Source organism: Macadamia integrifolia, chromosome 12 (genome assembly GCF_013358625.1).
Source record: "Macadamia integrifolia cultivar HAES 741 chromosome 12, SCU_Mint_v3, whole genome shotgun sequence".
In the NCBI taxonomy this organism is placed as follows: domain Eukaryota; kingdom Viridiplantae; phylum Streptophyta; class Magnoliopsida; order Proteales; family Proteaceae; genus Macadamia; species Macadamia integrifolia.
The window spans coordinates 22449869-22473805 of NC_056568.1; the positions used below are offsets into that span (position 1 = coordinate 22449869).

The window sequence follows — 23937 nt, forward strand, 5'->3', positions numbered from 1 at the left end:
AGGAATCAGTGGTGATGTAGGGATAGTGGTGTTAAAGAGAGCTTAGGGCAGAGAAAGTGTCGGAAGAAGGGTAGTGAATAGAAGAGCCGGGCACAAAGAAACCGTAGGTATAGAATCATGGGGTGTCGAGAGACAAACGGGCTATGGGGAAGTAGGGTAAGTTAGCAGGGGCAGAGTATTGGTGGGGCGAAGAGTTCAGGTGGAGAGTTAGAGGTAGCAGGTTGGTCGGGGGTTATTTGCTGACTCGCAAGAAGAGGAGAGAAAATTGGACGAGGACGAGAGAAAATCGGAGGTGGGAAGAAGAGAAAATCAAGGTGTGGGATAAAACAGAGGAGAAAACAGGAGGGGGTTTCGCGAAAAGAGGGAAAATCGGAGTTGGGAGAGGGGAGAAACTCGAGGGGCATGAGATTTATTAGAGGAGAAATCGGGAGGGAGTGATAGCCAAATACGATGTAACAGAGTATAGGATCAAGTTGAAAACGAGGATCCAAGAGAGGAGCAGGGGGAGAAGAATAAGCCTCATTTTATGTCCTCATTTCTAACCATTACCACTCATCCTTCTCAACTATTACCACTTATCCTTCTCTGACTATTACCACTCATCCTTCTCAATGTCCTCATTTTAGCTACACTAAGTTTGTTTATATTTTGTTTCTTTATTACCCAACATTCAACTCAATACATTGTTATTGGTCTTATAATTGTGCTATAAATTTTCCTTTGAGTTTTAAAGGAATACATTGATCACACAACACTCTAGAGACACCCCTCCACTTTATCCATCCTATTCTAATTTTGTGTTGAGAGAAAAATTGGAGAGGATGCATGAGTGATGTAATTGATCACCCAACCGTTTTATTTATATAAGAAAATTAGAGTCATAACAAGAATAAAAGTCCTAACCCAACTAGGAGTACATGTCCTAACCCAAAGGAGTCATAACTCATCCAGGAGTACAGGTCATAACTCAATTACAAATACCCTCTCCCATCCAGCTGCCCCACTCTAAATAGGGTCGGTGAAGGGGGATATCCCCATAGCGTCCTATATTCTAACACTACCCCTCAAGTTGGCGCATAGATATCACACATGCCCAACTTGACTAAACAAGAATGAAATATCTTCCCAGCTAAACCCTTAGTGAATACACCCGCTAGCTGATCCTCAGATTTCACAAAGGGTACACAAATCAAGCATGCGTCTAGCTTCTTTTTGATGAAATGTCTGTCAATCTCAACGTGTTTGGTACGATCATGCTGTATTGGATTATGGGAAATACTGATAGCCGCATTGTTATCACAATAGAGCATTATAGGAAGACGAACATGCACACCATTTTCATCCAAGAGTGTGCGTAACCACAACAACTCACAAATCCATTGTGCCATAGCATGTAACTTTGCTTCAACATTAGAGCAAGTTACCACATTTTGCTTCTTGCTACGTCATGTGACAAGATTCCCACCCACAAATGTATAATAACCTGAGATGGAATATCTGTTAGGTGATCCAGCCCAATCAACATCTATATAGGCTTAAACTCTAATATGATTATGAGGAGATAAAAGAATCCCTTTTCTGTTGGTGTATGATGTCTTGTATTCCGTCGCAGTTTAATCCAGGGAGTACTGGTGCAGCACCTAGACAGGCAGGACGGCGGTCCCGCTAGGGTTTTTTCGCTATATATTTGTAGCGAGGGTTTCTTTCTCTGTAATGCAAGCAATACTGAGAGGTGTGAGTACGAGCGCTATAACCCTATTCTCCATTGATAATGAAGCAGGATCTCATCTCACCGGGGACGTAGGCAACCTTGCCGAACCTCGTAAAATCCGTGTGCATTGTTTGTTTTGTTTTTACCATTGTCTTCTGCATCGTTTTAGGGTTGCGTTTCTACATTTTCTTGGAGCAGATCAAGTACCTCAGGATACTTGGGACTACTTCCATATGGGAGGAATAGGGATAATGCATAAATTGACTCACCAAACTATCAGCCACAACAATATCAAGCCGAGTATGAGAGAGATAGATCAGTTTTCTTACCAAGCGTTGGTAATGCCCTTTGTCAACAGATTCACCCTCATTTTCCGTGAGTCATATAATTAGCTACCATAGGTGTATCAGAAGGACGACAGCCCAATAAATCTGTCTTTGACAATAAATCAATGATGTACTTCCTCTAGGATAGATAGATGCCTTTAGAAGATCGAGCAACTTCAATCCCAAGAAAGTACCTTAGCTTCCCAAGATCCTTTGTTTCAAACTCTCGACTAATCTCAACATTGTCATTCCCTATCACCACAATGTCTTCCACATAAACAATGAGAATTGTAATTTTATCACCAGACCTCTTTATGAACAATGTGTGGCTGAAAAAAACTAAATCAGAAACTTAGCTTTGATACCTTGTTGAGAGCGAAATTGGGGAGAATGCATGAGTGATCTAATTGATCACCCAAGCCCTTTATGAGTACAAGTCCTAACCCAAACAAGAGTGCATGTCATAACTCAATTACAAATACCCTCCCCCATCCAGCCGCCCCACTCTAAATAGGGTATGTGGAGGGGGGAAATCCCCATAGTGCCCCTGTGGCACACATATCCTATATTCTAACAATTGTGTACCATCATCCTCTATTTTTCCCTTTTTATTTATGGTTAAACCTAGGTACCTAAAATTTTCATTTTGTAGTATCTCCCTATCATCAATTTCACCACATTCCAGTCCTATTGTTACTAAAGTTACATGCCATATATTCTATTTTTGACACACTTATTTTCAAACCTTTTGATTCTAAGGTTGATCGCTTTAGTTCAACTTTGCATATCTCCTTGCTTTTGTTTCATCCATTAAAAGAATATCATCAGCAAAAAGCATAGACCTCTAGGGATTTGATCCTGAATGTCTCTAGTCAGCTTGTCTAGGATTAGTGCAGATAATTCAATTGTAATTGAGAATTCACTACCCATATCTTTAACTATGTCCACATAATTATTTGAACTACTTCTTCCTCTAAGGACTCTATCATTATATTTTTCTAAGTTAAAAAAGGCCATCTTATATTCCCTAAATCTTTCCATTGGTCTCTTAAGCAAATAAATCAATAAAAATCTATTGGTTATACGAAATATTAGTTTCATGTCTCAGGTGGGGGTTTCAAGTACTCTCTTCCATAATTTTATATTATGGCTCATAAATTACTCTATATTTATCACAGCTTTGAATAACACCTTTGTTTTTATAAATAGGAATCACAATGCTTATCCTCCATTCATTTGACATTTTTCTTGTGCTCATTAGTAGAGTTAGCAACTTAGTTAGCCAAGTTATTTCACTATTCCTAAGCTCTTCCAGACCTTTAATGAAGTACCATCTAGACCAATTGCTTTACCTACTTCGATCTTCTTGAAAGTATCCTTTACTTCAAGTATCCTAAATTTTTGTATATTATTAAGACTTCTTTTTTTTTTTTTTTTAATGGTTATTTTAATCTTGTAAAACATGTTTTCATTTAGTAAGTTGTAGAAATAGTTTTCCATATCTCTTTAATATCCTCATCATTTAATAATACTTTATTATCTTCACTTTTAATGCATCTAATATGGCTGAAATATCTACCCTTCATTGCCTTATTTTATCTAGTTTATAGATATCTTTTTCCTACTCAGATTGTTATAGAGATCCTCATATTTCTTATTCTTTGATTTCTTTATTTTCTTTGTAGCATCATTTCTAGCAAATTTATGCTTTTTAAAATCCTCCTCATCCTTAGTCCTTTGCCAAGTTTTAAACTATATTTCTTGGCCTTAATGGCTGCTTGAACTTCATCATCCCATTATCAAATTTCCCTAGATGAATATTGTTTTCCTTTGGATTCGCCTAAACTTCTTTAGCTACATTCTTAATATAAGTGTAGCCATCTTGTTCCAAATCATATTAGTGTCTCCATCAAAGTCCCACCTTTTCTTTTTCTTTTTCTTTTTTTAGAAAAAAGATTAAACAGTAAATTGTCTAAGATTTCGTCTTTAAAGTTCCACCATCTTATCCTAAAAAATAACCTCACATTTCCCATGATTCTGGATTTTAAAACACATTTCTATGACCAATAAGTTATGTTGTATGGTTAATCTCTCCCCTGGTATAAACTTGTAGTCTGTATATAATAACTTATCGGTCCTTTTAGTTAGAAAGAAATCTATTTGGCTACTATTTTACTGACTTTTGAAGGTTATTAAATTTTCTCCTCTCTTTCCAAAGCTTGTGTTTACTTTGTCTATTGATAAATCATAAGCCACAACATATTCTAAAACCAAAGTTCTCTCTTCATTTATCTCTCCAAAACCTCATCCTCCTTGAATTCTTTCATAGCCTCTATTATCTCTTCCAATATTTTCATTTAGATCTCCCCCTATAATATGTTTTCTCCTTGACTAATTCATCGAACTATCCATTGATGTGTTCCCAAATATGTTTTGTAGTATTTTCATCCAATCCTTTTGGGGTTTGGAAGCACTAGTTATATTGATTACCTCTTTTCCTAACACAAATTTAATGGATATTATCGTATCAACAATTCCTTTAACATCTACAACATTTTTTTTTTATTCTTGTTAGTATGTTACAAATATTTATTTTTACCATTTGTTATCTTTAATTCTGAATATTGTGATATCCCAAATGAAAATTCTAAAATTAAAAAAAGAAAAAACACGGCTTTGATTGTTATAAGAAATGTGTGATCTGGAATCTGGACCTGCCAGAAAATGGAATTTATTTTGTTAAATTATTTTTATATTAAGAAAATAGCTTGACCTTTTCCTTTCTTGCTTTATGTTATGCTTTCAGCCAAGAAAGTACAAACCAACAATATACGGGTCAGAACAGTGTTGCCATGGACCTGATCAATAGTGTTACTGGTGTGGATGAAGAGGGCCGCTCTCGTCAGAGAATTCTTACTTATGCTGCTAAAAGGTATGGCTAACCTTTCTTGTTGCCATTGTTTTTTTCGTGGAGGGATACTAATAGTCCACGAGTCGTATGATATTAGCTTATATGCTTTTTGTAATGATCATGTAAAAATGGCTGCAATGTTTCTTTTGTATTTCCATTCTTGAGAGTTTGTGTTGTGTTTTTCTGGACAGTATAATGAGTTAACAACTAGAACAAATACTATGTGAATGTGCAATTTTTTAATTATTGAATCTTATGAGGCCCCTAGAATTTTATAAGAGGAAAGGAATGCAACATGTTAGTGGAACAGTTTAGGACTGTAATGCTTGGATCAGCAGCCAAGCTCTTTATTTATAATAAAAAATAAGGGAGAGAGATTACAGTAATACCCCCAACCATAACCGACTCACGTAATTAGAGTAGGCTATGGTGGAGTGGACCAATATGCCCCTGCGGCATTCAATACACTAATTCTACACAACATTTTCTAGGGATGCAAATTCTTCTAGTGGTTCAATTGTGCACATTTTTTCAACCTAGCTTCTACAGGTTGATTTAGAGAGAACAATGAACTTCTCTGTCATGGGATCAAAGTTCGAAACTCGGATTTTAGTCTTGTTTAAGCCTGTCTGGAATGACCAAAATTTCGTTGAAACAGTGCATTTTTTTGCCGTGAGTTTCAATTGGTCATTTCCCCCTTGGGGGTTGGGGGGTGGGGTGGTGACGATGGCTGAAATGACCAAAATGATCGAAATTTTAACTGAAAAAATGCAATGTTTACATGGCCAAAATTTTGACCTAAACAGTGCCTATTCCTTAATTCGCCTATTATTTGGTCTTGGCCTTGTCAAAGTCGCTAAGATTGCCGAAATTTAGAGAGTTTTTGAACTATGTATGGGATACAAATGTAATATACTGGTAAAAATGTAGCATAGGAATTGGGATGGGCACTAAGCAACCTTGCTCTGATCTTATATGTGCTGTTTAAAATAATGCCATACATATTGATCTTTCCTCACTTAGCCTTAGTGTATTTAAACTATTTAATGGGAGAGCTTAGAGTTACCTATTAAACCAAAATGCATATTCTCCCTAGGATTTCAGCACTTGATCAATAGAGCAATCACAGGAGCTGGAAGAACATTCCACTAGCAACAATTGCTACGCAATGCAGCTTAGTTCTCTCTTCACAGTCAAGGGTTTAAAACCCTAAATACAAAACCCTAATCACATGAGGAGAGAGAGAGAGAGAGAGAGGAGTGGAAGCACCAAAACGCAGGAGAGGGGGAGATTTTCTGTGCAGATAAGGGTGATCTTCTCTCCGACAAGCTGTTGTTTTTATGTTATTATTATACATTTCCACAATATCTCTAAAATTGCTTAATCGTGGGATCCTATTGTGATCCGATTGAGGTTTCCTCAGCTGAGTGTATCTTTATTCTAAAATAAAGATGATTACTCACAAGGACATCTCAAATAAGATATAACAGTTCAGCCCCCCTAAACATATAATTTCCTCACAATTTAGTCCTTCCACTTTACAATATTACGTAATAGATCTATGGGCATGGAAATAATTATTGTCACCAACCAAGTCCATCGGATCACTATATATAGAGAGTTTGAACCATCGATTGGACATAAAAAATACTTTCTCAAAGTGCATACCCAGTGCACATGGCTCCCGCCATTGGGGTTTCTGGGGAGGGTCATAATGTACGCAGCCTTACCCCCACTTCGCAAGTTGTTTCCCGACTCAAACCCGCGACCACTGTGTCGTAATATAGCAACCTTACCGTTACACCGAGGCCCACCCTCTATAAAACCTTTAAAAAGTATTTCAAATTCCTTTTTAAAACTATTCTCAAATCGTGCCAGCACACCCTATAATCTTTGTCCAATAATCAAATATCTCACTTTATATTCTCTCACTCCGGGCAATGAAATCCTTATGAAGCATATGTTACATTTACTCATCTTTCACCCAATGCACTGATATATAGTTCAATGGCATCAACCGTTAGTTCGCCAAAGTTCATATTATTTAACTACAACGATAAGGATCTCCAGGTCAATAAAAAAAAAAAAATCTTATTCTTAAACAACCGACAATAATCCATTTAAGATTCTGAAGCAATTGAAACCGATGTATGATTTGTACATTCAAATTTATGTTTGGAATCACCATTCTAGTCAATGCACAATGTGACAACCAGGTGAACAAAGTGTCCAATAATGTCCCTAATTGCGAGAACTTATGGTATTAATCTGAGGGCATTCGAATGGCCAAGTATTACATTACAAATTAGTTATTATTTAAATTGTTTAAATTAGGTTTGATGGACACATAAATCCACTATCTCCCACTTGTACATTAAATCCAACCTCCCACATGCTTTAAACCTATGTTCTTAATTTTTTTTTTTTTTCAAATACATTTTGTGCCAACTCCTTAGCTAAGGGATCATATAAATTGTCCTTGGAGTCAACCTTAGTAGTGGCAACATCACTATGCTGTATTATCTCTCTGATAAGGTGATAACTCTGCTCTACGTGTTTGTTCTTCTGATACGCTCTAGGTTCCTCAGCTTGTGCAATAGCTTCCTTTGTTATCACAATATATCAGAATGAGGTGCTTGACAAGCTCAGGTACTACGTCCAGTTCAATCAAAAACTTTCTCAACAAACTCTTGTTAGGGAGTGTGGCTAACTGGGTGGGTGGTTGACTAAGTGATTACAAAAATTCCTTTTCACTATCCAACGATCACCACGACTACTTCTTTGATAGTATCAACTAAATCTGTTGAATAGTTGTTTGATTGATCAAGAATGTGTTTTGGTCACAGACCCACATATGCTTAGAATGAATTGGTTGTCATTGGCCTTTTTATTGGTCGGATACATAGCCGTGTAACACACCTTACCTCTCTACGACAGGCACACACAACCCTGTGGCAAGGTCTACCCTATGTGCACACGCATTCTACACAGAGCACTTCAATATGTCCATGCAAACAATCAAGCACACAAACACCAAATTTTAGGTTTGACAGTATGCCTACATTTACAATGCAATTGGTCACTTGGTTACAACCCAACTATGACCTTTGTATAATGCACAATACGATTTTGATAGCTACAACTACCATGAAGCACCCACCCAATTTATGCAGCTCTAATTGCAAGGGAGCACCTACCCCCAACTATCCACCGTCCATTTCCTAAATCCCAGTTGACATAAGTATGCATCAAGTCCAGAGCACCACGCTTTGGGAGCTGTTTCAATCCATATAATGCCCTCCTTAGTCTGCACACCACGGTTGAGTCTTCACTGAACTAGAACCCATCTGGATGTTCAATATATACCTCTTCTTCCAGTGTCCCATTAAAAAATGCGGATTTAACATCCATCCGTGAACCTTTGAAGCCTTTGTATACATGTAGTGCCAAGAACGTCTGGATTGCTTCAAGTCTTGCAATTGGAGCAAATTTTTCTTCATAGTCAATTCCTTCAATCTGTGCATACACTTTACTCATAAGTTATGCAGTTATTCCTAACCACTTTCCCATCTTCATTTAATTTGTTTAAAAAAACCATTTAGTATCAATGGCATTTTTATTTAAGTGTTTTGGCACTAACCCCTAGGTTTTGTTCTTCTCTATCTGGTTCAACTCTTTCTCTATTGCTTATACCCAATTCTCATCTTTGAATGCTTCAGCTACTATCTTGGGTTCTATGCATAAGAGAAGTAAGTGTTTGTTTTTGTTGTAATAATGAGTTTTAGGGAAAGTGTCAGTTGCCAAACGGACCCTAAAGGGTTTAATGGTCTTTGTAGTTCTCTAAAACTCTCTCTCCGTTGTTATAAATAAAGAGGGATGGTGTCGTATTTGACATAAGTCATTACCCCATCCAACATGGTATCAGAGCTATAGGATCCGAAACCCTAAGAGCTCTCCCTCTTCTTTTTATTTTTCACTCTTTCTCTCTCTCATAGCGCCTCCTTCCATCTGCGACTCCCTCCATCCTCTTTATTTGCCTCTCTCTCGTGGTGGGAGCTTCTTAAACCACCAAAAGGGTTTCTAGCCTCCATCCATCCTTCCCCTGGGCTCTCAGACTCTCTTTTACAATGATTTGAGAAACCCAGACCTTTTTTTAATTGATTTTTCAAGGGTTTTCATGTTGAAATTGTTTTTTTCATTGCCAGGATGATTTTCTCTGCTCGATGCTCCGATTGCCTTGATGTTTGTTGCGATTAGTGCTCCTTGTCCTTGTAGTGGTATGTATCAACCGCTTTTCCATTTGAGGTCTCTGTTCTAGAGTTTATCCCCAAAATCAATTTCTCAGGGTTTTTACCCTTTATCGATTTTTGTGTTTTCTAGCATTTTTTGATTTTTGGTGCTTCTTTTAGCTTCAGCTGGTGCCTCTTCCATTAGCACAACCCTCTTAAGTTGCAACTATGTCTACCAGCTCTTCTGCATACACTGGTGGAGACACCTTGACTCTACCCACCTTTGCTCCTTGTGCTATTAAGCATGATGGCACAAACTACCTTATGTGGTCATGTTTGATCTGTATCTCCATCAAGTCTTGTGGCTATTATGGGTACCTCATTGGAGCCATGAAGCATTTGACCATCGGTCTTGAGATTGACAAGTGGGAGTATGCCAACTCTCTGGTTATGACATTCCTTGTCAACTCCATGCAACCACAACTTTCACATGGCTACCTCCTTAATTCTGATGTGAAGATTTAGAAGTCTGTGTACGATATCTATTTGCAGGCGGGGAATGATGCCTAGGGCTTTGAGCTTTTCCAGAAGATTCATGATCTGAGGTAGAGAGGGCTCACTCTGTCACAATACTATTATGAGTTGCGAACACTGTGGCCTGAATTGGACTTCTATGAGGTGTATACTCCTTCCATCCCTGTAGATATCACCAGTTTTCAGAAGTGAGAGGACAAGATCCTGGTTTATGACTTTCTGGCAGGTCTGAATGTGGAGTTTGAGGAACTGCGGTCCCAGATTCCTACCTTGGATCAAGCCTATGTTATAATCCAACTCGAGGACAACCGACGTACCACTATACTTCCCCAGCATGCTGCCACTACTACTTAGAAATCAACACTTCTCTCTGGCACTTAGTCCCTTAGTGCAGCTCCACAGTCTGGTGGCTCTTCTACCAGGACTCTAATGAAGTGCGATTACTGGAAGCTTAATGGCTGTCCTATTGATACATTTGGTAAAGGGCGAGGGAAGGGTCATGTCAGTAGTCCTAGGCAGGCCAACCATAGTGAGAGCCCTGTCTCTGACTTTGATCGTAGTAGCTCAGTAGCCTCGCTATCATCTGATGAGCTTACTACCCTCCGACGCCTTTTGACACGTCCGGACTCTCCTGCACCAGCCACTACGAGCTTTGCTCATTCCACCCCTTCTGGGTCAAGTATCTCCTTCTGTGGCCATACTACGTCTATCCCTTCTACCCCTTAGATTATAGACTCTGGGGCATTTGATCATATAACATGCCGCTTGCCTCTTTTCTCATAGTACACTAACTTCCCTAGTAATGGTAAGGTCAAGTTGGCTATACAAGACTTAATCCACTATTCTGGGAAAGGGCTTTGATAGCTGTACCCCTTCTTTATCCTTTTCTACCGTATTGTATGTTCCTTCTTTTCCCACTAACCTTTTGTCCATTAGTAGTCTTACTTCCAGTCTTAATTGCAAAGTCATATTTTTCCCTCCTCATTGTATTTTTCAGGATCTAGTGACAGGGGCAATGATTAGCTCTGGTAGGGTGCGTGGTAGTTTATATCTGCTTGATGATGACTCGGCATTGGTCTCTGGTTAGGCTTTTTAGACATCTTCTGCGTCACCTCCCATCTCTGAGTTACTACAGTGGTATCGTCGGTTGGGACATTCCCCATTTGGGAACTTTAGCTAGGGGTTTTCCTTTTAAAAATTGTAATTCGAGTCATTTTTATATGAGGCATGTGTTTTGGTCAAACATCAGATCACTTATTTTGTTCCTCGAAATAAAAGTGCCGCTCCTTTTTCACTGGTACATTTTGATATTTAGGGTCCATCCCGTTATGTGTCTGTCAATGGTTTTCGGTGGTTTGTCTCTTTTATTGATTGTTATTCTCGGACCACTTGGGTTTATATGATACGAACCAAGGGACCTTATATTGCTTTTAACAGTTTCACTGAATGGTTTAGACTCAGTTCGGTGCTACCATTAAGATCGTTCGAAGCGACAATAGCTGTGAATATTTTAAAGGGTCCTTTTAGGGCTTACCTTTCCGATTATGGGATGATCCATTCGACTAGTTATGCGGATACTCCGGCTTAGAATGGGGTTGTTAAGTGGAAGAATCGCCACCTTTGTGAGGTAGCACGCTCTCTTATGTTTGAGATGCATGTTCCTCCCCATTACTGAGTGACACGATTCTCACTGCTGATTTTCTTATCAACCCATGCCTTCTCGGGTCCATTCCTTCTGCTCCCCTCTAGATCTTCTCCAAGGATCCGTTGCTTTTCCTATTCCTCCTAAGGTATTCGTTAGTGTTTGGTATGCTCGCGATCATCATCCTCATGGAAAGTTTGATCTTTTTTGTCTTTGGTGCATTTTTCTGGGGTCTGCTCCTGCTCAGAAAGGCTATTTGTGTTTTCATCCTCCCACTCGATGTTGGTTTGTGACTACGGATGTTGTCTTTCACGAATTTGCGTCATACTATACTGCGACACCTCTTCAGGGGAGTACTTCCGTTGTGGAAGATGTGTCGCTTCTTGAACTTGCTATCTTGCCAGTACCCGTTTCAGGGTGAATGACACTCCTACTTCACCTCGGCCAGAGATACGTTATAGTAACAGACAACAGACTTAGAGCACTACACATCCAGCATTTTCCCTATCATGCTGGCTGTCTCCTATAGAGCCTGATCTTAGTCTCCTTTGACCTAGGTAATTCTCCTTTTGTTGATCCATCCCTTGAGCTGCCTATTGCTTTTCGTATAGGCACTAGGTCTTGTACTTCACATCCTATTGCTAAAACTGTTTTTTATGACTCACTTTCTCCTTCCACTTTAGTGTTGTGTGTTCTCTTTCCTCTGTGTCAATTCCCCACACCTGGCAGGAAGCGAGTACAGACTCACAATGGCAGGTAGCTATGGCTGAAGAGATTCAGGCTTTGAAGAAGAATGACACATGGGATCTGGTGTGTCTTCCCTCACAAAAGTAGACAGTTGGGTGTAAGTGTGTCTTCACACTAAAACAGAATGCTGATGGTACAGTGGATCTGTTCAATGCCAGACTTGTTGCCGAGGGCTTCACTCAGACTTATGGGATTGACTACTTGGAGCCTTTTGCACCAGTTTCTAAGATGAATACAATTTGTGTTATCTTAGCTTGTGCCAGTTGAAGCATGCATTGTATGGGTTGAAGCAATCCCCTCTACAATACTATACTGTTGTGGTGTTCATGTAGTTCATGTCTGTCTCTTGATACCATGTTCATAGCAGTACTCCTTAAAGTTAGTCTAAATGTACTCTCCAACTATTTTTTGGATGAATAAATAAATTCATTACCAAGAGGAAGAGCATATAAAGGAGAGAGAGAGAGAGAGAGAGAGAGAGAGAGAGAGGTGGAACCAAAAGGAGCCAGCTGTCAAAAGAGGGAAAACAACATCAAGGGGTAGAGAGCCCACTAAAAGAAAGGAAACATCAAGGGGTGGGGGGGGATAATAAAGGGGGAGGCTTTAAGAGACAACAATGAGTCTGTTCCTTGGGGAATCGTGAAGTGGACAATGGCGGAGCAACCAAGTTTGGAGTTGACATCAAAGTAGATGGCTTTCCAAATCTAATCAAAAGAACGAGAATTGGAAGTCCATCTATGAAGATTTTGCTCCATCTAAATATGGTTGATGGTAGCACTAAAGGCAACCTTCCCTACAATATCACAGATGGTAGATCCACCAAAAATCATGTTAGCCTAGATCCATTCTCTAGACAAGGGGAGGATAATCCTGCGAGACGTTCAGCAGGAGCTAAAGACCCTCTTCCAAATAGATGCAGGGTCAGGAGAAGAAAAGATCATCAGCATCTTTAATGCTGTTCCAGTAAAGATAACAGGAGGAGGGACACGAATGTGTCGGTAGATGAAGAAAGACTCCTTAGGGAGGCAGTTGGAGATGCCTTGCTAGGTAGTGAATTTGTGGCAAGGGATGTGACCTTTAAACTAGATAATGTTGTGCCAAGGCATACGGCCTTTTGAACTAATGAAATCCCAAGTAGAGGCAGAGGTGAACAAACCCGAGGGGGAGAGAAGCCTAAGAATCTTATCCTCTCTTCCCCGGTGTCCCAAAGGGATGGGGGAGGGAGGACTAGATATCAGCAATGTGAAGGGGGGGGGGCTAGGAGGAGACCATCCTCCGGGGGAGAGGATGGAGGTGACTGAGATAGATTTGCTTAATCTAGAGGAATAGATGGTTCTAGGAGTAACCAAGGAGTGGACAATACCAGAGGAGTGCCAAGGGTCTAACCAAAGGGAGGTGGAGATTTCCAATGACGTAGGAGATGTCACCAAGAATTTTGCGCCAAATCCAAGAGGCATCAGAGGAGGGGGAGGCAGTCTAGAGGGAATTATTTTTGAGAGGGGAGTAGTAAACCCAAGAGACCCAAATACTACAGTGCTTTAAGGCAATTTTCTAGATGAGCTTTAAGATGTCCACAATGTTGACATCTTTGATTTGCCTCAAGCCTAAGCCGCCTTCAACTTTGGGACGTCAAACCTTAGACCAACTCATAGGATGAAGAAATTTCGAGGGCTCTGCTCCTTTTCAAAGGAAGGAACGGAGGACGAAGTCAATGGCTTTGGAGGTTGCAGTAGGGAGGACAAAAATGCCAGACCAATAGAGGTACACAGATTGGAGAACCGATTTGATGAGAATTAGACAACCAGCATAAGAGAGATGCTTGCCTTTCCAAAGTTGGAGTCTCCTTGCTCTTAATTGATGAATTCCCATTGTGTTTGAGTCTATAATTTAAGATAAAAGTGGGGAAGCATAGGATAACAGAAGAAAAGAAATAGGGGATAGGAAGAAGGTGGTAGCATAAGAGGGAAGGGAGAACAATAAGAGTAGGGGAAAAGAAAAGTACAAGATGAGGAAGAGGGAGTAGGGAGAACAAAAATCGAGAAAGAGAAGAAGAGAAATTAAGAGAGAGAGAGAGAGAGAGAGAGAGAGAGAGAGAGAGAGAGAGACTTACACTGCAAGAGGGGAGCAGTTTCTGTTTTCATTCGTTTTCTTTCCATCATGAATACAAAGGGCCTTATAACATTACACAATAAAAAAACAATTTCCTAAAATAACTAGACATGTAACTGCATATTAAACCTCTAAACAATTATTTCCTACAACACTACCCATATAACTACAACATAATAACAAAATGTTGTATAATGGTTTTGGAGTCCAAACGGGTCCTTAAAAGGTGTTTTTGGTCCTTGTAATATTCTGAAACCATCTCTTGATCATTATAAATAAGGAAGGGCTGGTCTCTGTGAATGGGCGCTCTTGGTCCAACGGTAAGGTACGAGTGTTCTGACCTGGTGGTCAAGCAGTCAAAACAACCTCTCGACATTCTTGGGATAAGGCTGCGTAGTTCTCGCCCCCCTGTGGACCTTGCACATGCGGGAGCCTCATCCACTGGGTACACGCTTTTTTTAAGGGCTGATCTCTCTGAGACAAGCTCAATTCCCCATATCAACACAAAATAAGATAATCTGACCCCAACTAAAAGTACTGATAACTACACATAAATCTGGTCATCTAGCTTAATGAAGTGACGTGGTAGCATATGTTTGCATCTCCTCTAATAAGTCCTAAAACCTGGAATAATGTCCTCATCACGACTCCTTGACAATTATGTACCATTGATTATTGTACGTTTGTTGGTGGTTATCTTGTTACTTGGAGGAATAAGAAACAAAATACAATGGCTAGGTCTAGTGTTGAAGCCGAGTATAGAGCCATGACTCTTATTGTAGTTGATTTGATGGGGTTAAACTCACTGCTGAATGAGCTCGGTTTTTTAGTTAATAAACCTATGTATATGTATTGTGATAATCAATCTGCTCGAAGGTTTAAAAACTCGTATTTCGGTTAGACTGAAATTCGTGACATATCGACCGAAACAGTGCATTTTTCATATGAGTTTCGCTTGGTCATTTCATGGGGCAAACAGCCGAAATGACTGATATTTTCATCCGTAATGACCGAAATTTCAACAAAACAGTGCATTTTTGTGACCAAAATTAGAAAAATTTCAACAGAGATGCCCGGGTTAGCGAAAGTTTGACCAAAATAATGCTGCTTCTGGGTTTCTCTTCTTGTTTCGTCTCTGGCATGACTAGTGAAATTTTGCCGAGATTTCGGTGAAATTTTAGACCATTGTCTGCTATCGATATTGTTAGTAATCCTGTCTTCCATGAAAAGACCAATCATATGTGATGGAAAAGTGATCTCCTCACCATTTGGCAGCTCTAGTTGTCAATTTGGTCACTTGTTTACCAAAGCTCTGTTTTGTAATGTATTTCTTCAAGGTTGATCCAAGCTGGGCATGTGTGATACTTATGCTGCGGCTTGAGGGGAGTGTTGAGATTACTGCAGTATACTGTACCACAAGGGCTCTATTATAAGGGAACTTTTGTTTCAGGGGCTTATGGGTAATTACCCATATTCTCAAGGGGCTTCTTGTAATATGTTGAACTTCTTTATCATAAATACCACATATTGCTCATGGGGGTGAGATATCCTAATCATATAGCTTCTATTATCTCATATTCTTTTTTCTCCTTGTCTTCCGTTTTCTCCTTTCTTCTTTCTTTCTTTCTCTTCTTCTCTGCGCAGAGACTGGTTTTCCTGTTTTTAAACTTGTCACACTGTCTACTTTGAAACCCCCTAGCCTGTAGCACCTCCATTGTAATTACTTTTTCAGGAGAAACAACCCATAAAGATATATGGACTCGGGGAAGCTTTAGGTTTCAGATAATAGGTTTGTCTTTGTTATCTGGCCCAAGAGGATACATTATAATCAGCATAGAGTTCACTACCTTCTGAAGTGATGTTTTATATAATGCTTGTCAAATCCCTTTTAAGGCTTTATGCTGGTTTTTCAAATCTACTAAACAATGCTTTGGCTGTTTAATGTAGGTATGCTAGCGCAATAGAGAAGAACCCAGAAGACTACGATGCTCTATACAATTGGGCATTGGTTCTTCAGGTTTGTAATGATTTGCTTGAATAATTTTTTGCAAGATATTTTCTTCTGTATTCTGATAAACTGGGTGAATTTAGATGCAGAGAGAAAATTCTTGGTTCTTCTCTGCACACAATGTGTCACTATGATCAGAGTCACCATGCTACTTCTCTTAGTTCTCTCTACCGTAGTATTAACATAGTACCAGAATTTTTTGCAATTGCGATAGATTAGACATCTCACTACATTATGGTATCTCCTGACGTTGGTTTTTCCATTTCTTGCTTTGGAATCTGTATCACATGTATTTTACTTTTCCGTTTTTTATTTGATGCATTATAAATGTTCTCTCTAATCATGTACTTAGGATTGTACTTCTCTGATACACTGTTTTTTCCAGTGATAATGTGCTTATGTTCTTATAATGAAGTTGATCAAGGATACTACATGATCAGACCTTCAGCATATTCCATCAATTATAAAGAGCATCGAACTTCAGCTACTCATTCTATGTGATTTAACTTGGCATGCAGGAAAGTGCTGATAATGTTAGTTCAGAATCCAGTTCTCCTTCAAAAGATGCTTTGCTTGAGGAAGCTTGTAAAAAGTATGATGAGGCCACTCGTCTTTGCCCTACCCTCCATGATGTATGTATGGATATCCTTTTCTTTTTCATTATGTTGTTTAGAATGTCTCAGCTTTGGTTTGAACTAGCGCCTATGGTGATATACGGCTACAAAGGAAAACAGTAAAACCCACTGTTGAGCACCCAACTGTGCTGAAGTGGATGTTAAAATTGATAAAGTTGATACTTGAAACAGATAACAAAACAGGTGGAACAGTACATTTTTTTAATACAAAGTTAAGTTGAATTTTGAAATTTTGATGATTGAGGAGAAAGTAGTGAGTTTAACACGAGACTTGAAATATGAAAAAAGACTGAAAAAAGGTTTGTTGCTTTTTTTAGATACAAGGGTGGGTTGTTTGTTGGACAAAAATATTTACTCATTGTGGTTTCTTTAGAAGTGTAGTTGTCAAGGAGCAAGGCAATGGAGAAGGGTAAAAAATTAAGACAACACCAACAAGGCACCTAGGTGCCTAGGTGATGCCTTGACAACCTTGTTTAGAAGCGCACAATTGGACTGAGTTTGAGGCTGAGATGTTAGCTGTTCTGGTGATAAATCTGGGCATAGTTCCGTGCTAGGATTTTGTCTTATTGCTGGTGTATTTCCTTTTATGCCCTTGTAGGGTTATGCCTTATCATCTATATTGAATGAAGTGGTCTCAACTTAAGGTTGACTCCAAAAGGTTGCAGCTCTCTCTCTCTCTCTCTCTCTTTTCCCTTTTCTTCTTCTTCTAATTTACAAGAGTGTTATGACTAAAAAAAAAAAATTATAATAATACCTTCCCATTGAAAGTTTTTACTATATATCTCCTGCACCTGACCTGCTAGAACAGCTGAAAGGCCCCAAAAATGAGGTCTTGTTGGTTGTTAGTGGACTTGGATTTGACCTTAGGCTTGCAACCAGTGGTTGACCTTATCAAACCACCCAATACTATGTAATTGTCTTGCAAAACTTTTGATGGAATAATGATGACCAACTACAACACCAACATGAGAAATTACAGATCCAAGATAAGAAAGAAAACAAGATAAACCAAGGATGTAAACATTGGAACATTCTCTGCTGATATCTTTCTGGAAGAATTTGTGATCGGCTGATCCGCTGTATGATTGATTGGATTCATTATATCTGATTCTACTTCTAATCAGGTGTTCTGGACCAAGTCATCTAATCTTGAAGCTGTTAACTTAACAGGAAAATTTATGAAGTTTTTTTTTTTTTGGATGAATAAATAATTCATTACCAAGAAGAAGAATATATAAGGGGAAAAAAGGGGGGCAGAACAGATTACGTAACCCAGAAAGGCCTAAAAAATATGGTCCTAAGGCCTAAAGAGCCAACTACACGGGGAGCATATCCGGAGGGGGGGAGGGGGGAAATGATGGAAGGGAGAAGACCCCAGGAGACAACAATGAGCCTGTTCCTTGGGGTATTTCTGGCGGGGCTGTGCTTGATAGTGCCAATTTTGGAACTGACCTCGAAGTAGATGGCATTCCAAATCCTTTCAAAAGAACGGGAGTTGGATGTCCATCTCCAGAGGTTCCGCTCCATCCAAATGTGGTTGATAGCTGTCGTAAAAGCGAGTTTCCCTATAGTATCGCAAGTGGTAGAATTGTCGAAAGTCATATCAATCCAGATCCACTTTCTAGATAGAGGAAGGGTGGGTTTATAGGATGGCCAAATGGATCTGAGAGCCTTCTTCCAGACTGAAGAGGAGAAGGGGCAAGAGAAGAAGAGGTGGTTGACATTTTCAGTGCTATTCTAGCAAAGGAAGTAGGAGGGGGAGGTCTGGATGTGCCTATTGATAAGGAAAGATTGGGTGGGGGAGACAATTGGTGAGGGCACGAAAAATAGTAAAGCTGTGGTGGGGGATGTGGCCTTTAAACCATGCGGTTTTGTGCCAAGGAGCAATCGGAGATTTGATACGAATGAATTCCCAAGCTGAGGCAGAAGTGAAGGAGCCCGTAGAGGAAGGCTTCCAAAGGACCTTATCATCCCTGCCACGATGGCCAGGAGGGATGGGAGGGAGGCCGGCCAAATGTTGGAGAGGGGGGGGGGAGAACGAGGAGGGGACCAGCCAGATAGGGAGAGGAGGGAAGAGACCAGAGAAGATTTGGGGAGCTCGGAGGAATAAATGGATCTAAAGGAGATGAGATTGACAAGGATGTTGGCTGGGTGCCAGGGGTCGAGCCAGAGGGAGGTGGAGGAGCCGTTGCAGATGGAGAAAGAGAGACCTCTGAGAGCAGTAGGCCTGGAGTTGAGAATGGATCTTCAAATAGAGGAAGCATCCGAGGAGGCGGCAACTGACTGAAGGGAATAATTTTTTAGGGGAGAGGAATAGATCTAAGAGACCCAGATATTGCGATGCTTGGAAGGGATTTTCCAAATGAGCTTGAGGATACCAACTCTCTGTTGGCATCCTTAATGGATCTAAGACCAAGACCTCCTTCAGATAGCTGGTGGGATGCAGGAATTTGGAGGATTTTGCTGGAGGGAATTATTAGCTTTGGAGGTGGAGGTGGGATGGAGAATATTCTAGACCAGAAGAGACACATGGATTGGATGACTGATTTGATGAGGACCAGGTGGCGAGCGTAAGAGAGAATCTTACCTTTCCAAAGCTGGAGCTTTTTCCTGATCGAATCAAGGATAGGGGATGATGTAGATACAACTACACTTACCTGGTTAGACCAGCATGACTGGCTGTGGGAGGCAAGGGCCAAGAAGAACTGGTCCAACCCAGGTTTTTGGTCCAACAAGGGTTGGTAATAGTTTAGTTTAATAATATGTCTTTTATTTTATCACATTTGTTTTGGGATAGGATACGTAAGAGAAGAGAGGAGTCAGTTTCAGTTTTAGAGTCCAAGTAGGAGTCATATTATTTTCCTTTATATACTTGCACATACTCAATGTTGAAAAGAGGTTAATTTATTTGAATGAAAATTATTTTGGTTTGTGCTTGTGATGTTCATTTCCCCTTTCTCCCCCTACTATTCTAGTTCTTCCCTTCTTTCCTAAGGCCCCCTCCGTCAATTTGGTATCAGAGCCGAATGATCCCCATTCCTTCCCCTTCATCTTTCTTCTTCCCTTCCCCATTCTTTGTTTTGGTTCTTCTGAGACTGACAACAAAAAAAAAAAAAAAAGAAAGAAAGAAAAAAAAAAGAGGAGTCGATTCTTCACAGAATGAAGAATCGACTCTCTCTATCTCACTGCCTCCTCTTTCCCTTCACCACTTCAATCGATCCCTCTCCTTCCCTGTTTTAGGGTTCTGGCGAGTGAAAAAAAAAGAGTGGCAGAAAGAGAGAGAGGACAAAATCACAAGACAAAAGAAGAAGTAAGAAGACGAGAAGAGAGAGAGAGAAACAACAAACAAGAGAAGAAGAAGAGCAGAAGAGAGAATAGAGAACCGAACTAGACTCTCCACCGACTTCTTCTCAGTCGCACCCCTTTCTAGGGTCCCAACAGAAAAAAGGGCAGCAGAAGAGGCGATAAAACCAGAAGAGCAAAATTTCAGAGAACAACAAGAGAAGACGAGATGAGAAGAGAGAGGCAGCAAAATACCTAAGTCGAAGCCGTTGCGAGCCACCCTACCTCTCATCGAAGTCGGGATGCCTTCCTCCTCTTTCACCGACTTCCTCTGGTTCCATCGCAGAGACCTCTTTTCAGTTATGGTATCACACCTAAATCCCCATCGATTTTTATTTCTTCTTTCTAATTTCTCTTTTCCAGAATTACCCCTCTTTAATTTTACTTATTTCCCATGCTACCCCTTCCCTTTATCTTTTATCCCTTTCTCTCCCATATTCTTACTTACGTCCAAGTATACCCCTGCACCCACACATGATATCCTTTGTGGTGTAAAGTGACCTTCCAATATTTACAATTCTACCATCCTTGCAAAAAAAAGAAAAAAAAAAAAAAGAAAAGAGTTATTTACCATTCTGCCATTGCTCTTTAAAACCTCCTTTATTTATAATTTTGCAATTATATTTGAGTGTAATCTTGCCTATCTCCACCATGGTAGCCAACAGTGAAGTTGTTCAACAGTTGAACTCCTATAAGGGAGAAACTGATGCAAAAATTGATGCTCTCACTGCTATTGTCACTTCCCTTAAGACAATGATGGAATCCATGCAAGTTTCTATTGATCGTTTGGTGGCAGTAGATAAAGGAAAAAGTCCTATTCAATCTGGGGATTCTTCTAACACCACTCCACAGGATTTACAACTTAGAGACATTCTTCAGATGGTACGGGTTGACTGAGGCCCGAAAGATCTTATTTGCAGAGGCTAAACTGAAAGGCACGGCTTGAGTCTGGTGGATCAAGCAACAACAACAGAACCGAACCCAAGGCATTGGTTTAATCACTACTTGGGCTGAAATGCATGAAGTTATGAACAGGAGATTCTTGCCTTCAGGTTACAAGCAACGCATGCATTTTAGGTTTGCACAGTTGAAACAAGAGAATTTGACCGTTGAAGAGTATGTTGCTAGATTTATTATTTGGCTACTCGTTCGGATTTTGAGTGGATAAAATATTGGTGGCACAATTCAGCTCTGGTTTGCACCCTCAACTAAATGTTGCCCTTGCATCTAGCTGACTGCCTACAATGGAAGATGCCGTTCAAGTAGCATATCAGGTTGAAGAATGTCTGAAACGCCCATACAATTGAAGGCCATTTACCAATGCTTTTCCTAGGTGTTCTAGTTCTATTTAACCATAGTCATCCCCACATGAAAAGTCAATCAACAGACCACAGGCTAGTGCTTCATCTATGTCATCTTCACGACCTAGCCGACCATATTCTCCACCTCGACGTGACTCAGACCGGCCTTGCTCCCCACCTCGGGGTGATTATGACAGGAACTCAGTATTTCCAAAGGAGGCTATTCAATGTTTCCAATGCAAAGGGTATGGGCATCGAGCTAATCAATGTCCTAACCGGTTGTTAGCATACATCGACAAAGACAATTTTATACCTTATGTACCAGAAGAGCAATCGAATACAGAAACAATAAATCTGGAGGCTGAATGTGATCCTAAGCCTAATGAGATTAATGATGGTGACAATGATGGTGAGCCTCAACCGTTCAATGTGATTCACCCTCTTTTGACTACACAGAAGATTCTCGAAGAGGACGATTGGCACTGTAACAGTATCTTTCAGACCAGGGTGCGATACAATGATAGCTTGTGTAATATGGTGATTGACCCCGGTAGTTGTACCAATGTTGTTGCTGAAGATGCTGTTTGCAAGTTGGGTCTGAAAACTGAGCGTCATCCGACTCCCTACTAGGTTGGATGGGTGAACAACAATAATCTGAAAATTAATGAAAGGTGTTTGCTCACGTATTCCATTGGTGGACTAATTGATCAGGTTCAGTGTGATGTTCTCCCTCTGAAAGTCTGTCACATCTTTCTGGGGCACCCATGGCTATTCGACAAGAAAGCCAAGCATTGTGGATATGAGAATATATACTCTTTTCAGCATAGTGGACTTGAAATGAAGTTTCTTCCAGCAAAGGATCTCTCCCCTCTCAAGCTCAAGAGGACAGTTGGTACTTTTCTCATCAAGTGCATTGATTCTAACGGCATTCTTGGACCTCATCCAAACTCGATGGAGTCCAATTCTTTTTAGAGGAGGAGATTTGATTCAGATACAGCTGCACTTACCTGGTTGGACCAACATTACCGACTGTGGAAGCCAAGGGCCAGGAAGAACTGGTTCAGCCCAGGTTTTTGGTCCAACAAGGGTTGGTAGTAGTTTAGTTTAATAATGTCTTTTATTTTATCATATTTGTTTTGGGATAGGATACGTAAGAGAAGTAGGAGTCAGCAGTTTCAGTTTTAGAGTCTGAGTAGGAGTCATATTATTTTCCCTTTATATACTTGCACATTCTCAATGTTGAAAACAGGTGAATTTATTTGAATGAAAATTATTTTGGTTTGTGCTTGTGATGTGTGTTTCCCCTTTCTCCCCTTACTATTCTAGTTCTTCCCTTCTTCCCTAAGGCCCCTCTATCAGGGGAGCAGTGGTGAGCAGAGGCCAGAGAGTCTGGAAGAGATGAGAAGGCCCAGGTTTTTGACCTGAAGAGTACCTAGGGAGAATCCCGAGATGGTAAGGAGCTGGGATCAACGATCCTCAGAGACACTCGAGAGGAAGATGTTAGATTTGAGGAGATTGATGCAAAGGCCCGAGAGGGATTCAAAGAGATAGAGGGAGGACATAATGGAGGAGATGGAGCGGGGGTTAGCCTTGGAGAATATCATAAGATCATCAGCAAAAGCAAGGTGAGTGAGCATGAGAGCTTTGCATTTGGGAATGGGAGAAATAAGATGGAGGTCATTGGAAGATTGGATGGAATGAGAGAGGATTTCAAGGAAAGAGAAAAGAGGAAAGGGGAAAGGGGACAATCTTTCCTGATACCAACAATAGAAGAGAAGTAACCAGCAGGGTTGCCATTGATGAGGATGGAAAAGCGAGGAGTGGAGATACATGAGTGGATCCAGTAGACGAAGGAGGGGGGGAAGGACGTCTGAAGGAGGACATTAGAAATGAATTCCCAGTGGATGGAATTGAAGGCTTATGGATATCAATCTTGAGAAGGGCCGTGGGAGAGTGAGATTTACGATCAAAGCCCCTGACAATTTTATGACAAAGGATGATATTATCTGCAATGCTACGGCTGGCAATGAAGGCCGATTGATTGGGACTGACCAGAGAATCAATGACAACCTGAATCTGGTTAGCAAGGATTTTGGCTATGAATTTATAGAGAATGTTACAGAGAGACAGGTTTGAAGTCCCCCATCGAGTTAGCACCATCTTTCTTTAATATGATGCAAAGAAATTGTGATTGATACTAGAGATTTGGGAGGGATTGAGGAAGAAGCTTTTGATGGCAAAGATTAGGTCATCCCGAATGATATGCTAGTAGGAGGAAAAGTATCCCATGTTAAACCCATCAGGGCCCGGGGCTTTGTTGGATATATGGGAGAGGATGACAGCCAGAATCTCATCATTCGAAGGGATGGCAAGGAGGGAAGGGATAAGGTGAACAAGAACGAATTTATTCTGGAGGTTAGGAGGGAGGGGGGAGAGGGTGGA

At 40.3% G+C, this 23937-nt stretch overlaps 1 protein-coding gene across 3 annotated transcripts in view; it reads left to right on the forward strand.

The window, feature by feature from the left end:
* The window catches only part of LOC122058296 (protein HLB1), a 94807-nt gene that overhangs the window by 17700 nt on the left and 53170 nt on the right, over window positions 1-23937 (forward strand). For all 3 annotated transcript variants that reach the window (XM_042620917.1, XM_042620915.1, XM_042620918.1), the window contains 3 exons: window positions 4844-4969; window positions 16157-16226; window positions 16736-16849. In XM_042620917.1, coding sequence (XP_042476851.1) covers window positions 4844-4969; window positions 16157-16226; window positions 16736-16849 — 310 coding nt within the window. The remainder of the gene's footprint in view (window positions 1-4843; window positions 4970-16156; window positions 16227-16735; window positions 16850-23937) is intronic.